This window comes from Phacochoerus africanus, chromosome X (genome assembly GCF_016906955.1).
Source record: "Phacochoerus africanus isolate WHEZ1 chromosome X, ROS_Pafr_v1, whole genome shotgun sequence".
NCBI classification, from domain to species: domain Eukaryota; kingdom Metazoa; phylum Chordata; class Mammalia; order Artiodactyla; family Suidae; genus Phacochoerus; species Phacochoerus africanus.
Window position 1 is genome coordinate 36,187,255 of NC_062560.1, and position 14,382 is coordinate 36,201,636.

The window sequence follows — 14,382 nt, forward strand, 5'->3', positions numbered from 1 at the left end:
GAGGGCAGGATGGAGCCACCTAAGGAACCTGTCCTGCTGTGGACAGTCCAGACCGTGCACCTAGAGTCCCAGAGCAGTGACCCATGTCACCCCTGGGTCAGCTGCCAGGGTGGTGATGGGGTCTGGCTGGTCGAGGAAGCTCATTATAGTGGAAGCAACTGAATTGACACAGAGAACCTGGAATCAGTGAAATCTCACTACTATTTGATGGTAATAAATGCAATGATGATTTCATAAGTCCATGTTTTTTGAGGTAGATATGTCACTGTTTCAAAAATTAGGCACTCTTACAAGTGCTGTGGGGGAAATGGCCTAATTAATCTTTCTCTCCTTTGTTTTCTCCATCTTTTCAGTGTTTCCTGGATTCTGTGCCAGCGGGTCTGATTCCTGCTCTGCAGCTTCCTGGATGAGAGTTGAGCATCATTAGGGAAACTCAGCTGCCACCAGACTACACAGCACTGCAAAGGCTGTGGAGATCTTTTTCAGTGAAAACAATAATGACTGTCTTGAAATGTAATCCCAGGAGAACCCGTTTTCTGTGCAGCCTGAAAGAATCCCGACCTACCGTCAGCAGCTCTTCGGAGACCTTCTAAAAGCCTCCCGGCATCAAGCACCTCGAGCGACTGGGTAGTTCAGGGGGACCTTAAGAATTGTGGACATCGATCCACCTGAACAGTTGAACCGCTGCTGCTCAGAGCTGCTGCTGAACTACCATGTCTAAGAACTCGGAGTTCATCAACCTGTCATTTTTATTAGATCACGAGAAGGAAATGATCCTGGGAGTCCTCAAGAGAGATGAATATTTGAAAAAAGTAGAGGACAAGAGAATAAGGTAAGGTCCTTTCATCTTGTCTGCCTTCCTGGACTGCTTTCTGTTTGTTTGAAGCGATTTAGATCAGAGGTGGAGCACCGGCAACCACACCGCAGACAAAGCATTGGTCACTGACTCCATGGGTTCCCGGCAGCAGCGCAAACATTCGAAAACATCTTGGGCACGTTATCATTTAGCCAGAAGGAAGGATGGATTTGAGCTGTAAATATGGTGTCGATGGGAATGCCTATTTGCCAGTGATATCATAACTGGTAGTTAAGGGGAAGGACTCCCGGGGGTTGAGTACCAGCTCAGGGATGTACTAGTTGTGTGGTCTGGAACAAGTGACTCAACTTCTCCACGCCTTGGTTTCCTTACCAATAAAACAAGGATAATAGCACTCATCTAACAGGGTTGTTACAAAGATTAAGGAAGATAATACACGTGTAGTAGTGCTTGGTACTTATGGGCACAATAGATGTTAACTGTCACTTTTGTATAATGCCGTTCTCAGGTCAGGCTTAGTGGGAATTTGCCTCCACCAGAGCTCAGAGAGGAAGGGGCTCTGGAAAGTGAAAAGGTCTCATGAGATCTGAGAAATCATCTGAATTTCTAGAAATAAGTTTCTGTGTGAGCAAAGTTGAGTAACGTGGGCAGAGATGGGGTTCATTTCCATTGTAGGCAAGGCTGCTATTTAGCTGGATCTCCAGGTGTGACCTCACCTATGTTCCAGCCAGCATCCCTTCTGATTGGTTACACCATCTGTTCTGAATGATCCCAGCATCATTCTGATTGGTTGCCACATCCTTTCTGACTGGTTGCTGCCTGTCTTGTCCTGCTTTTCAATATACTTGGTTATTACCTCTCGCCGCGGAGTAGAGGAGCAGAAATAGAGCTCCCCCCTCGGTTTACCTGTCCTCAGTCACTGCATGCTGTGTAACATGTAGCTTGGTGTATTATGTCTCTTTCAAAATTGCAATCAGAAGCTTACATTTATTTTACTTGAAGAGAAAACTCATCATAAGATTATCTTCACACGTTGAAAAAATATTTGGTGCGCCTAAAGGAACTACGATGTTTAGAATTGGAAATATGTGGAAATATTCTTGATTGATACGTACTTCATAGTTAAGAGCTGAGAATATTCATTTCCATCCTTCCGAGGTTTATTCAGCCGATCTTAAATGCTTTGCTTAAAATTATTGCACTGTTTTTATACCTAGAATTCAGGTAGCAGTGAAATGCATTAATGACTTTAAAGAAAGCAGAAATGATATTTTTGCCAATGGTAGTCCAGTCATGAAAAGTGACTAAATTTTCTAATGCACTGTGTAAACGTATTTGTTTATGGGAGCAAGGTACTAATCATTTATTTATTTATTATCTTTTTTAAGGCTGCACCCACGGCACATGGAAGTTCCCAGGCTAGGGGTCCAATCAGAGCTGTAGCTGCCGGCCTGCAGCATAGTCACAGCCACGGCAACACAGGATCTGAGCCATGTCTGCGACCTATACCATAGCTCGTGGCAACGCCAGATCCCTGACCCACTGAGTAAGGCCAGGGACCGAACCTCCAACCTCATGAATACTAGTTAGATTTGTTTCCGCTGTGTCACTATGGGAACTCCTACTCAGTTACTGATAACATTCACAGGGGAATTAACAGTCATGCTGTTCAGGAAAAAAACAATTTAATGACCAGATCCCAGGGAAGACTAAAGTATAATAAATAGGACATCGTTCAGAATATTTGTTTCTGGAGTTCCCGTCGTGGCGCAGTGGTAACGAATCCGACTGGGAACCATGAGGTTGTGGGTTCGGTCACTGCCCTTGCTCAGTGGGTTAAGGATCCGGCGCTGCCGTCCGTGAGCTGTGGTGTGGGTCGCAGACGCGGCTCAGATCCCGCGTTGCTGTGGCTCTGGCGTAGGCTGGAGACTACAGCTCCAATTCCACCCCTAGCCTGGGAACCTCCAGATGCCGCGGGAGCGGCCCAAGAAATAGCAAAAAGACAAAAAAAAAAAAAAGAATATTTGTTTCTGTCATTCTCAATAACTTTTGGTAATCACCTATTATGTACTCTTTTCTTATTTCTCTATTTTTCTTTCCTTGCCTGCTTTCCTGTTCTTTGTAACAGAATTTGGCCAAACCATGTAATACACAGCAGAGCTAGCAAGAACAACGTTGTTGATTTTCTGATCCTTTAAATGTTTTGAGGATGGCAGAAGAAAGGCTTTTACAAATCTAAGACATACTTTTATAGAAAATAGATGTTTTTAAAGCTGCAATGGTCTGCTCCCTTCTTTCGTTATTTATTTATTTTTTTTCTCGACAAGGCTCTTTACTTCTGCAGAAGGGCGCGGGCGCTCCAAAAAGTGTGCGCGCCGAACAAAGGACCCTCCCCGCTTCATCCCTAACGCCGGTGATGGACCTGTCCCCTTCCCCATGGGTCGGGTCAGGGCACACATTCTTCCCCCTTGGCTAATTTGAAACACGTTGTTACTGGGAGAAGAGGGAAGGGGGGGGTTGCAGGAAGGCATTTCAGCAAACTGGAGTCACCAAGGTTTCCTTTGATAGAAAAGACATTATGTTACTTTCCACAGTTCTCCCCTTTCATTTCTGATCAAATATTCTTTGCTTCAGACTCTTTGAGCAGGGTTTGGCTCTCATGTTCTATTGTGTTCATCAGGAGTATATTGGCTTGGTGGGGAGGGGGGCCCAGTTGCTTTGTTAGGGCAGTTTTTATTAATTTTTGAATAAGTCCTCTGGCACAAGGAATTATATAACATGTAACTAAGACATGAACACTGCAGCAATTTGAGGGGTAAAGATTTAGGCTCTTAGTCCATTTCATCATTTTTTTTTTTAACCAGTTTTCTAAAAGGTCTGTGAAGGGGTCATTAATACCAGAATTTTCTGAAAGCTCCTCTGCTAAGGTTATCAGTGCACATAGGGCCTTGGTGATGGTGCTATCTGGGGCAGTGTTGCTGGGAATGAATGTGCAGCACTGGATCTCAATCAGTACACAGGCTCCACCCTTTTCTGCCAGCATCCTGCTCCCTTCTTTATTAATAACACTGGATAATATTTAGTGCAGGTTTTTTAAATTTTCTTTTTAAGGCCGGATCTGAGCTGAATCTGCCACCTATGCTGCAGCTTGAGGCAGTGCTGGACCCTTAGCCCACTGAGTAAGGTCAGGAATCGAACCCACATCCTCATGAACCCTATGTTGGATTCTTAACCCACTGAGCCACAATGGGAATTCCTAGTTAGTGCCATTTTTTTTCTGTACTAGCTTTGTTAGTTATGATGTCTCATTTTGTTCTGAGCTGCCAAGGTATGAGCAAGGCCAAATGACACAAGCTGTGCTGCTCTTCACAGCTGCCTGTATTGAGAAGCCACGCCTAAGTGGGTGGCATGGTGTTTCGAGTGGATTGCTGTCGAATCACCCATCTGCATCTGTTGATTCAAATCTTAGTGACGCTAATGACATCTCTGTGTCACTTTAGACAAATTGCCTCTGGAGATCAATCTAGTTTTGTCATTTGACAAAACAGAAATAATAATATGAACTACCTCATGAGTTCATTGCAAGGATGAAATAAGCTAATAGTAGCAAGAGTTGAGAACAGTGCTTGGAGCGGTAAGGACTCGGTCATGACTGGCTAAAACCATTAGGCTTATTGTTGGTTTGTTTTGCTCTTGATTGATTTATTGATTTATTTTTGTCTTTGGAGGGTTGCACCCTTGGCATATGGAGGTTCCCAGGCTAGGGGTGTAATCAGAGCTGTAGCTGCCAGACTTCACCACAGCCACAACAATGCCAGATCCGAGCCACATCTGCAACCTACACCACAGCTCAGGGCAATGCCAGATCCTTAACCCCCTGAGCGAGGCCAGGGATCGCACCTGCGTCCTCATGGATACTAGTCGGGTTCGTTAACCACTGAGCCACGACAGGAACTCCCTGCCCTTGATTTATGAGTCGTAGTGAACATTGGCTGTGCTCCACTCCAATCCTTTAGGGTCCCGTTGTTGGTTCTGTTCTCATCTCCCAGTTTCCAAGTGTTTTATTTCTAAGGGCTGGCACCTACTTCCGACTTGAGAGGACTACCTTTGGGTCGGTGGAGTTGCCCACAAGTGCCAGATAAACTTGAGTTTCTGTCCCTACTGGGCAGCCCCAAGCCAGTGGCTGATGGGTACAGAAACCCCTTGCCTCAAGGCAAGACAGACAATGCAATGCACACTTCTGCCTCAGAGCTCCCCATGGGATCCTGCCCAGGCTGGCCTTCAGCTGAAGATCACACCCTTCCTTAGCCCCCCGCCCCTTCCCTCTCCTGCCTCCCTTGCTTCCACCTCCCCTACTCCCTGACGGCTTCCTCCTAAGAGCACTTCATCAATCACTTGCACAGGAATCTACACCTCTGGGTTAGTTTCTCGAAAACTCAACCAGGAGCTTGTCAGACCAGGAAGGAAATGGAGTCCTTCTTCCTTGATATCCTCCCAAATCATCAAGAATTTCTCGCGTAGCAGATGTTATTGTGAAAGTGAACTGCCGCACTAGTTATGGCGACTGTGGTTTTCACTGTGCTACCAAGGCGTAGGTTGATATTTTGGGGGAGAGTGGAGGAATAAGTAAGTTATGATAAATAAGATAGAAATTGGGAGTTCCCGTCATGGCGCAATGGAAACGAATCCAACTAGGAACCATGAGGTTGCGGGTTCGATCCCTGGCCTCGCTCAGTGGGTTAAGGATCCGGTGTTGGTATGAGCTGTGGTGTAGGTTGCAGACGCGGCTCGGATCTGGCGTGGCTGTGGCTGTGGCTTTGGTGGAGGCCAGCAGCTACAGCCCCGATTCAACCCCTAGCCTGGGAGCTTCCATATGCTGTGGGTGCGGCCCTAAAAAAAAAAAAAAAAAAAAAAAAAAAAGATAGAAATCGAAGGAATGGTTGCACAGAAGAGGTAACTTTTGGACTTAGCCTTGAAATGGGAAAAGGATTTTGACCTTGGCAAATACAGATCAACTGTGTTTCAGCTGTTGGTGAACCACAGACTTGCCTTCCAGGTCTGCTAAGAGGCTTCAGAAGAAAATGGAAGCCAACGACAGTTTTTAAGAGTTCTGATGATTACAAAGAAAACACTCATCTGGAAAGTTAGTGAATTGGAGTTGCTTGAGTAGGTGTCCTTAGAGATGAATGGATCCATCAAAGTGTGTAACAATGGTGTTGAGTCAACATTTTAGGTCCGTGGCCCAGCGGAGCTCCCCCGTCCGCATAGCCACTGAAGTATGGCGTTCCTTAAGGTGGGACTGGCCTCTGGGTGCTTCTCAAGGTGCTCTGCACACAGAGGCACGTGAGAAGCCCGATAATTACCTCTAGGCCTGAATTGTAGGCTAGGGAGAGACATCTACCAGAGCATTCTAGGCTGATCCGAGAGGCTCATCTCTATTTATTCTTCTCCTTGACACCAAGTAGGAAGGAGTATAGGAGATACCTAGACATAGGTTTCAACTCTGAGTCAGTATTTTAAATATTCTCTGTGGAGAACCAATCACTTAGATTTATCAATGGCTTTAATGCACTGCAAAGAGAGGGAAGCACTGCTGTAAAGAAAACTGAGCTATCCACAGGGATCGCCCGTAGCCCAAACCACCAAGCATTCAAGAAGTACAACGTGCAAATCTTTGTTGATCATTTTGGTCCTTAGGTATTTCTAACTTTGTAAGAACTCATCCTAACATATATGAGTACATGCCTCATCGGATCTATTTCCCCCCTCCCCCCAAAAAAGAAAGAAAGAAAACAAAAAAAAAAAACCTCATTAACAAATTCTCACTCTACGGGATCTTCTAAAAAAAAAAACCCTAAAAACAAATACTGTGAAATGTCCACTTTGTGGTATTGGCCTATATAAGAAATCTTCAACTTAAGCGACTGTTCATTTCAGCAGTTCATTCGGGGGCTCTATCCTCACTAAGAGGCTGTCATCTCCACTTGGCCACGATGCAGGAAAACACAGGTGGCCTTATGTTCTCTTGGGCACCTCTTCCTGGACTTGGGTCAGTGGTGAACTCTGTGCTTGTCTTAGTGCATACAGTTTTCTTTTCTTCCTGCCCAGTGAACTCTTAGTTTTTTGCTCAGCTCCAGCAGTGGAGTTTTTTTTGAGTGGTCATCCCTTGACTGGGATTCTGGCAACGATTATGGGTCTGTAGATGGACATAGGAACAAAGCTGACCCAGGCAGATGTACAGCCCAATTTTATGGAATTGTCTTTCTCACTGGAGGTTCAGTGAATTGTGTTATCCCAGTTGCCGTTGCATGTGAAAGGCAGCACAACAAGGAAACTGAGCCAAAAGACTGCAGACAATTGTTGCCAGCATCCTGATATACTAGAACCTGCCACACTTCTGGATTTCTTTAAACAATATATTTCAGTGATGTTTATAGCAGTTTGAATCAGATTTTCTGTTACGTTCAGCCAAAAGCATCCTACAATCGCCAAGATGCAGAAGTAACAAACACTCGTTGAGTACGTTCTATGAGCCAAGTGCTGTGTATCTATTGTTAGAATAATGGAGACGAATAGAGACACAAACTTAATGCGTTTTAGGTCCATAAACATAAAAAAGTTTGCAGTCATGGATCAGACTTTATCTGTGGTGTAGACCAAGGCTCAGCAAACTTTTTTTATAAAGGGCCAGATAGTGAATGGTTTAGGCTGGACAGGCATATGCTCTCTCCTGTGACTGTTTCACTTTGTCATTGCAGGATGGAAGAAGCAATAGACAATTTGTAAACAAGTGGGTATGGCTGTGTTCCAATAAAACTTTCTTTATAAAAACAGGCAGTGGGGCTAGATTTGGCCCCCGGGCTGCAGTTTGCTGACCTTTCATATTGAAAACAACACCTTGGAAAGTTCAAGCCTTGGAAATAGCTGCAGACACTGGAAGGCGCAATAAGCCATCTCAGGGAGAAGCAGGCCATTTATAGTCTAAGAGATAAGATGAGGTTGAACTAGAAACCATCAGCTGTCAGGGGTGGAGCATGGGATTCTGTCTCGAGGTTAGGTGATGTCACAGAGCCCTTCCGTCTCTAGGAGATTTTGATGCCTCACCCGATTTGTAGTGGTTCATGTGCTGAGACAGCTGCAGTGTGTTTCATTGCCTCTAGAGAAGGACAACAGGATGAATCTGGAGTTCCTGTTGTGGCTCGGTGGGTTAGGAACCTGACTAGTTACCATGAGGACGCAGGTTCGATCCCTGGCCCTGCTCAGTGGGTTAAAGATCCACCTTTGCTATGAGCTGTGGTGCAGGTTGCAGATGTGGCTTGGATTCTGCATTGCTGTGGTATAAGCCTGCAGCTGCAGCTCCGATTGGACCCCTAGCCTGGGAACTTCCGTATGCCTCAGGTGCAGCCCTAAAAGACAAAAAGAAAAAGACAAAAAAATAAATAAAATACCAAGAAATAATGGGAGGGTCTACAAAATTGCAAGGGACAGATCACAACTCCATATTCTCAAAGAGATGACAAGTATTAATATCCTCATTTATAGATGGGGGACCTGAGGTGCACAGTTCAAATAACTCATCCGAGATGGCATATAGCTAGTCAGTAGCAGAACTGTGGTTTGCGTCCCCTGAGTCTGGCTCCAGAGGCGAAAAGTGACTCTAAGGTCACTTTTAGCCGACCTTTCAAGAGGACAAGAAAAACTCCCTGGTGCACCTCCCACCAGAGAATGGAAATTCACAGATGGAGCCTCATGTAACACCCCTCCCTGTCATCCCTGAGGTATAGATACTATGATAATGGACTAGAGCTGTGGCAACCAAACCTTAGATTAAATAATTTGCCCAAATGGTAAATATCAGAGCCTAGGTCCTCTCATTCCATATTGCTTCCTTTTTTGGTTGGTTGGTTGGTTTTTGTTTTTTGGCCACATCCTTGACACGTGGAAGTTCCCCAGCAAGGGATCAAACACACCTGCACCAAAGCAGCGACCCGAACCACAGCATTAACAACGCCAGGTCCTTAACCCGCTGAGCCACCAGGGAACTCTCCACATTGCTTCCTTTTCCTCTTGGCTGGGCTGCTGATCTGGTAACCACACCTCTTGAGACCCTGTCGAAAGCAAAGCCCACCCATGGCTCTCGGAGACTCGGACCAAAACAGAAAACATTTATTTAGCCTGATACTTACTGACAGCTCTGACCTATGAGCTGTGTAACATTATCCAAAGTTATTGTGACTTTTATCGAAGTGTTGCTCTTATAGACTGAAAACTGACAAAGAGTTCCTTATGCTGTTCTACCCTTTATGCTGACTGGAAACCCAAGTGCAGGTGTATTATGATGTTTGTTCCACGCAGCTCACTCAGCTGAGATGGGCTAGTAAGCAAACCAGAGGTTAGGATCCTTTAAGAGACCTGGGAGCCCAGCCTGGAAGCCGCCATTCACCTTACGGCTGTGTCTTTAACAGCTGGACTGGGGAGGAAAACGAAGGAGGGAGAAACAAAAGGGGAACATGCATTTAAATGGGCCGTAGATAAGCTAAATATTTGTTTCAAATGGCTTTGAAGTGATTTCATGAATTCCATTCAGCCCAGAAGTAAAGGCAACCAGTAAGTGACAAACAGTAATATCCTCTTAATACTCTGCAGATGTTGGATCTGTGAGGCTGCTTGTGTTTGCAAATCTTATCCTTGCCCCAAAGACCAAAATTGGTTCAGCCTTCTCAAGAGCCTAAAGACTCTCTGTCCCCATAAAACAATGTGGAGAGTTCCCTGGTGGCTCAGCAGGTTAAGGAGTGGACATCTAGTTTGGGCAACACCTTGTTTTAATCCTAATAGAATTGCCATACAGTTTCTTAATGGATTAACAGCAACTCCCAGCATGAACATACTTGTTCTCTAATAGAATCCAAACTCTTAGTGAGTCACAAAGACATGAAAAAAAATTACGGCTATGCCTTAAATGAATTCAAAACCCTAGGGATTTTCCCAACATAGACCTTACTCATTTCAGTATCGACACACACATAGGGAAACTTAAATTTTGATGCTATAGCATTTTCCTTGAAGTGATTCTTATTGTAAGTCTCAATAGGCACAGGGTCCCAAATACCTGATAGCTGGTGACATTTCAAACTTGGGATTGTCCAAGTAATTAACCTTATACTTGCCATTCAGTTTTTTGCTTGTTTGAAATAATATCATCATCATAGTCATGAGTAAAACGGTTACCTAGGTGTGTGTATTGTTCCCTGGTGGCTCAGCAGGTTAAGGATCTGGCATTGTCACTGCTGTGGCTCTGGTCCCTGCTGTGGTTTAGGTTCAACCCCCCAGTCCAGGAACCTCTGCATGGTGCAGGTGTGGCCCCCTCCCCCGAAAAAAACAAAAAAGTGTGTGTGTGTGTGTGTGTGTGTGTGTGTGTGTGTGTGTGTGTGTGTAGACAGTTGACCTTTGAACAGTGTGGGAATTAGGGATGCTGACCCTCTATCCAGTCAAAAATTGGCTATAACTTACAGCTGGCCCTCCGAATCGGGGGATTCAACCAGTTGCAGATCCTATAATATTGTGGTATTTACTACTGACAAAAATCCTCATATAAGTGGACTCCTGCAGTTCCAACCTGTGTTGTTCACAGTCCAGCTGTAGATCTCTTTGATTCTTCTCCAAATTCCCCTTTTATTGTCCTTTCCTTGTGTACTGTCTCCAGCCAGAATCGGTATAGAGGACTCTGCCTTTAGGCAGCAGGAATGAATGTAGTCTGGTCCCGGAAACTACCTTTTTTTTTTTTTTTTTTTAAACTGTAAATTGAAGAAACACAGAACTATCAAGTCCATGTCATCTACCACACAGCTGAATACCTGTGGGGTAGGATGTGCAGGCTGGGAGACTCATCTCCCAAAAGTAGATCCATTCATAAGAGAAGATCTAATTAAACAAATACCAACTATATTCCTAGGGAAATGGGCACTTTATTTCTAAGGAAATATAAGTGGAACTTCACTAACAAAATGCTACCTCTGGAGTTCCCATTGTGGCGCAGCAGAAACAAATCTGACTAGGAACCATGAGGTTGCAGGTTCGATCCCTGGCCTCGCTCAGTGGGTTAAGGATCCAATGTTCCCGTGAGCTGTGGTATAGGTCGCAGACGCGGCTTGGATCCCGCATTGCTGTGGCTGTGGTGTAGGCAGGCAGCTGTAGCTCCAATTAGACCCCTAGCCTGGGAACCTACCTATGCCGTGAGTGCGGCCCTAAAAAGAAAAGAAAAAAAAATGCTACCTCTAACATTTTAAATTTCAGGTATATGACCAGTTTGTATCAACAGTTTGTATGAAGATTCCTATATTAATTAAGAGTTAGGGTTTAATTGATTTAAATCTGTAATAAGATTAGGTTGGCATGCATTTAATAACTTTTCTAATCATTCTATCATTGCAGAGTAATTAGGCATAACTGGTAAACATTTCATGCAAATATCTAAAATTGATAAAACTTTTGCACAGCAAAGCATTTAAGTTACAAACTCATAATGTGCTAGGATCTATGAAGGGTATCAATATCTACAATGGTTTTATATCATACATTCTTAACTCACAATTAAAGAAATATTTACTATCTTATACATTTTTCTTTATGGAAGTAGTTGTGTTTATTATGGAAAATTAGAAAATACATATATGAACTTTAAAAACTCACTTGGAATCCCTCTTCCCATATGTAGTTTCTATTTTGTTGAATTTCTTTTCTATTACTTTTCTGTGTTTATATGTAATTTTTACATAATTGGAACCACATTATATATGTAACTTTGTATCCACTATCTTTGCTTAACATTATTTAATGAGCATTTTCGATGTCTTTAAACATCCTTTCGGGAGTTCCCATTGTGGCTCAGTGGGTTAAGAACCCCACCAATATCCATGAGGATGTGGTTCTGTCCCTGGCCTTGCTGGGTGGATTATAGGAGATGGCATTGCTACAGGCTGTTTGCGTATGTCACAGATGCGGCTCATATTGGGCATTGCTGTGGCTGTGGCATAGGCTGGCAGCTGCAGCTCCAATTTATCCCCTAGCCTGGAAACTTTTCGTGTGCTGTGGGTGCGGCCCCAAAAAGCTAAAAAGAAAAAGAAAAAGAAAAACTGTTTTCCAGAAATGTGTCAATTTCCTTTTCACTAGAATATTTTTTTAATAATATCACTGCCAACATCAAAATTATTAGTTTGATAAAGCAATATACTATATTAATTTGTATATATGTGATTATTACTGCTTTTATATGATTGTTAGCCATTTGTAGGCTCTCTTCCGAGAGACTTTTGAAATTCATTTTGTCTGTTACTGTTGGATGTTAGTATTGTTTCAGCATTTGAAATTCACTTTGTCTGTTACCGTTGGATGTTACTATTGTTTCAGCATTTATTTGTATGAATTATTTTTGTCATATATTTGGGAAATACTTTCCAAGATTCAGCAGAAACTCATTGAGTACTTAATTATATGCAAGACATAAGAAATGGAAAAGAATGAATTTCTAATTTAACAGAAGCAAAATTATATTCTGTTGGATTGTGCAAAATCTCCATTTTCATAATCACTTAAATTGATGTATTCTTTGTGTGAAATACAAATAATATACATCTTTGTCAGGCGCTCTACAATTTGTATTTTAAAGCCAGGATTTGCAATCTTCTCTTCCTCTGTGATAGTATCTATATTATTTATGGGTATGGAAATTAGGGTAAGTTCAGCCCTGAGTGTCAGAAAATCAGAATACAGAGTTCCCATTGTGGCTCAGTGGAAACGAATTGGACTACTATCCATGAGGATGCAGGTTCGATCCCTGGCCTTGCTCAGTGGGTTAAGGATCCGGTGTTGCTGTTGCCGTAGGCTGTGGTGTAGGTCGCAGATGCGGCTCGGGTCCTGTGTTGCTGTGGGTGTGGTGTGGGCCAGCAGCTACAGCTCCCATTTGACCCCTAGCCTGGGAACCTCTATATGTTGCAGATGCGGCCCTAAAAAGACCAAAAAAAAAAAAAAGAAAATCAAAATAACAGTGATTTAAGTAAGAGATTTCACTGTTTTTTTGGGTTTTTTTTAAACCTCGATGAAGTCACAAAGGAAACAGTACAAGACTGGTAATGGTGGCTTCACGCTCATCAGAGGCCTGGGATCCTTCTGATTGGTTGGTTGCTCTGCCACCTTCAACATGGGCTAACAGCTGTTAAAGTAAAACAGTATACTGACAATTATTAAAATGATAAGGCAGACTCTATTCAGGACTACCTCAATAGATTTTCAAGACTATCACAAAAAATAAAAGAAGTAAAAACAAAGACTGTGCCAGTAGGGGAGAGAGATCAGATTCAATGCCAAATGCAGCAAAAGCAGCTGGGGGCTTATGGTCAATGGGTAGAGCAAGGGGGTCAATGAATGGAAAATGACTAAGAGGGGACATTGATGGTAAGCGGATTCTCCTTGCTGAAGGCAGGCCAGAGCCATATCAGATAACAAGGTTAGGGATTCTTGGGAGTTCCTGGCGTGACTCAGTGGTTAGCGAATCCGACTAGGAATCATGAGGTTGCGGGTTCGATCCCTGGCCTCGCTCAGTGGGTTAAGGATCCGGCGTTGCCATGAGCTGTGGTGTAGGTCACAGGTGCGGCTCGAATTCTGCATGGATGTGGTTCTGGCGTAGGCCGGCGGCTGCAGCTCTGATTCGACCCCTAGCCTGGGAACCTCCATATGCCTCGGAGGCGGCAAAATTAATTAATTAATTAATTAATTAAAATTAGGTCAAGGAGAGAGTCTGAGTCACACCTCCTGGTCCAAGTTTCCTGCTCCAGCACCCATCATTATGTCCTCATTCCATTCAGCAAGGAGAAGGGCAGAGGGCAGGAAAAAACCCAGGTTCCCTTTCCTTAGGGACATTTCTTAGAAGTTTCCAAGATGACCTGGTTTACATCCTGTTGGCCAGAATGTAGTCCCGTGATTCCATTTAGCTGCAAGGGAGTTGGCATCCTTAACTGGGACATGTAGTTTTTACTCTGGGTGACCATGTGACCAAGTCATATTTGGAAGTTTTATTGGTTTAAAAGAGCCAAAGTAATGTTGGGAGACAACCAGAAACCTGAGAAAATGGGTACAATTAAGATCATCTTATTGATCTGCTTTGTTTATTGCTCAGCACAGATCTCATCTTTTTTATGGACTCTGAAAGGATTTAGTTGGTAGAGATGGTTTTTTCCTTTTTTTTTTTTTTTTTTTGAGATATTGTGGAATTTGGAAATGCTTTTTCCAAATTTAAGACTGGAGGTGTTTTTTTAAAATTTATATTTAATAATTTTTTTTCTTTTTAAGGCTGGACCTGTGGGTTAGGGATCAAATTGCCAGCCTACGCCACAGCCACAGCAATGCAGGATTCGAGCTGCGTTTGCAACCTACACCACAGCTCACAGCAACGCCAGATCTTTAATCCACTGAACAAGGTCAGGGATCGAGCCCGCATCCTCGGCAGTGATAATTTTTAATGAAGCATTTGAGAAAAAAACCATAGCACATTAAGAACATGGATATTCATC

General features: G+C 43.5%; 1 protein-coding gene across 1 annotated transcript in view; it reads left to right on the forward strand.

Annotated features, from left to right (window-relative positions):
• The first annotated feature begins 364 nt into the window (after window positions 1–364).
• Window positions 365–14,382, forward strand: part of SYTL5 (synaptotagmin like 5) — a 104,816-nt gene continuing 90,798 nt past the window's right edge. Inside the window, exon 1 of the mRNA XM_047765812.1 lies at window positions 365–832. Within this exon, the coding sequence (XP_047621768.1) occupies window positions 714–832 (119 nt within the window). The 5' untranslated portion in view covers window positions 365–713. The remainder of the gene's footprint in view (window positions 833–14,382) is intronic.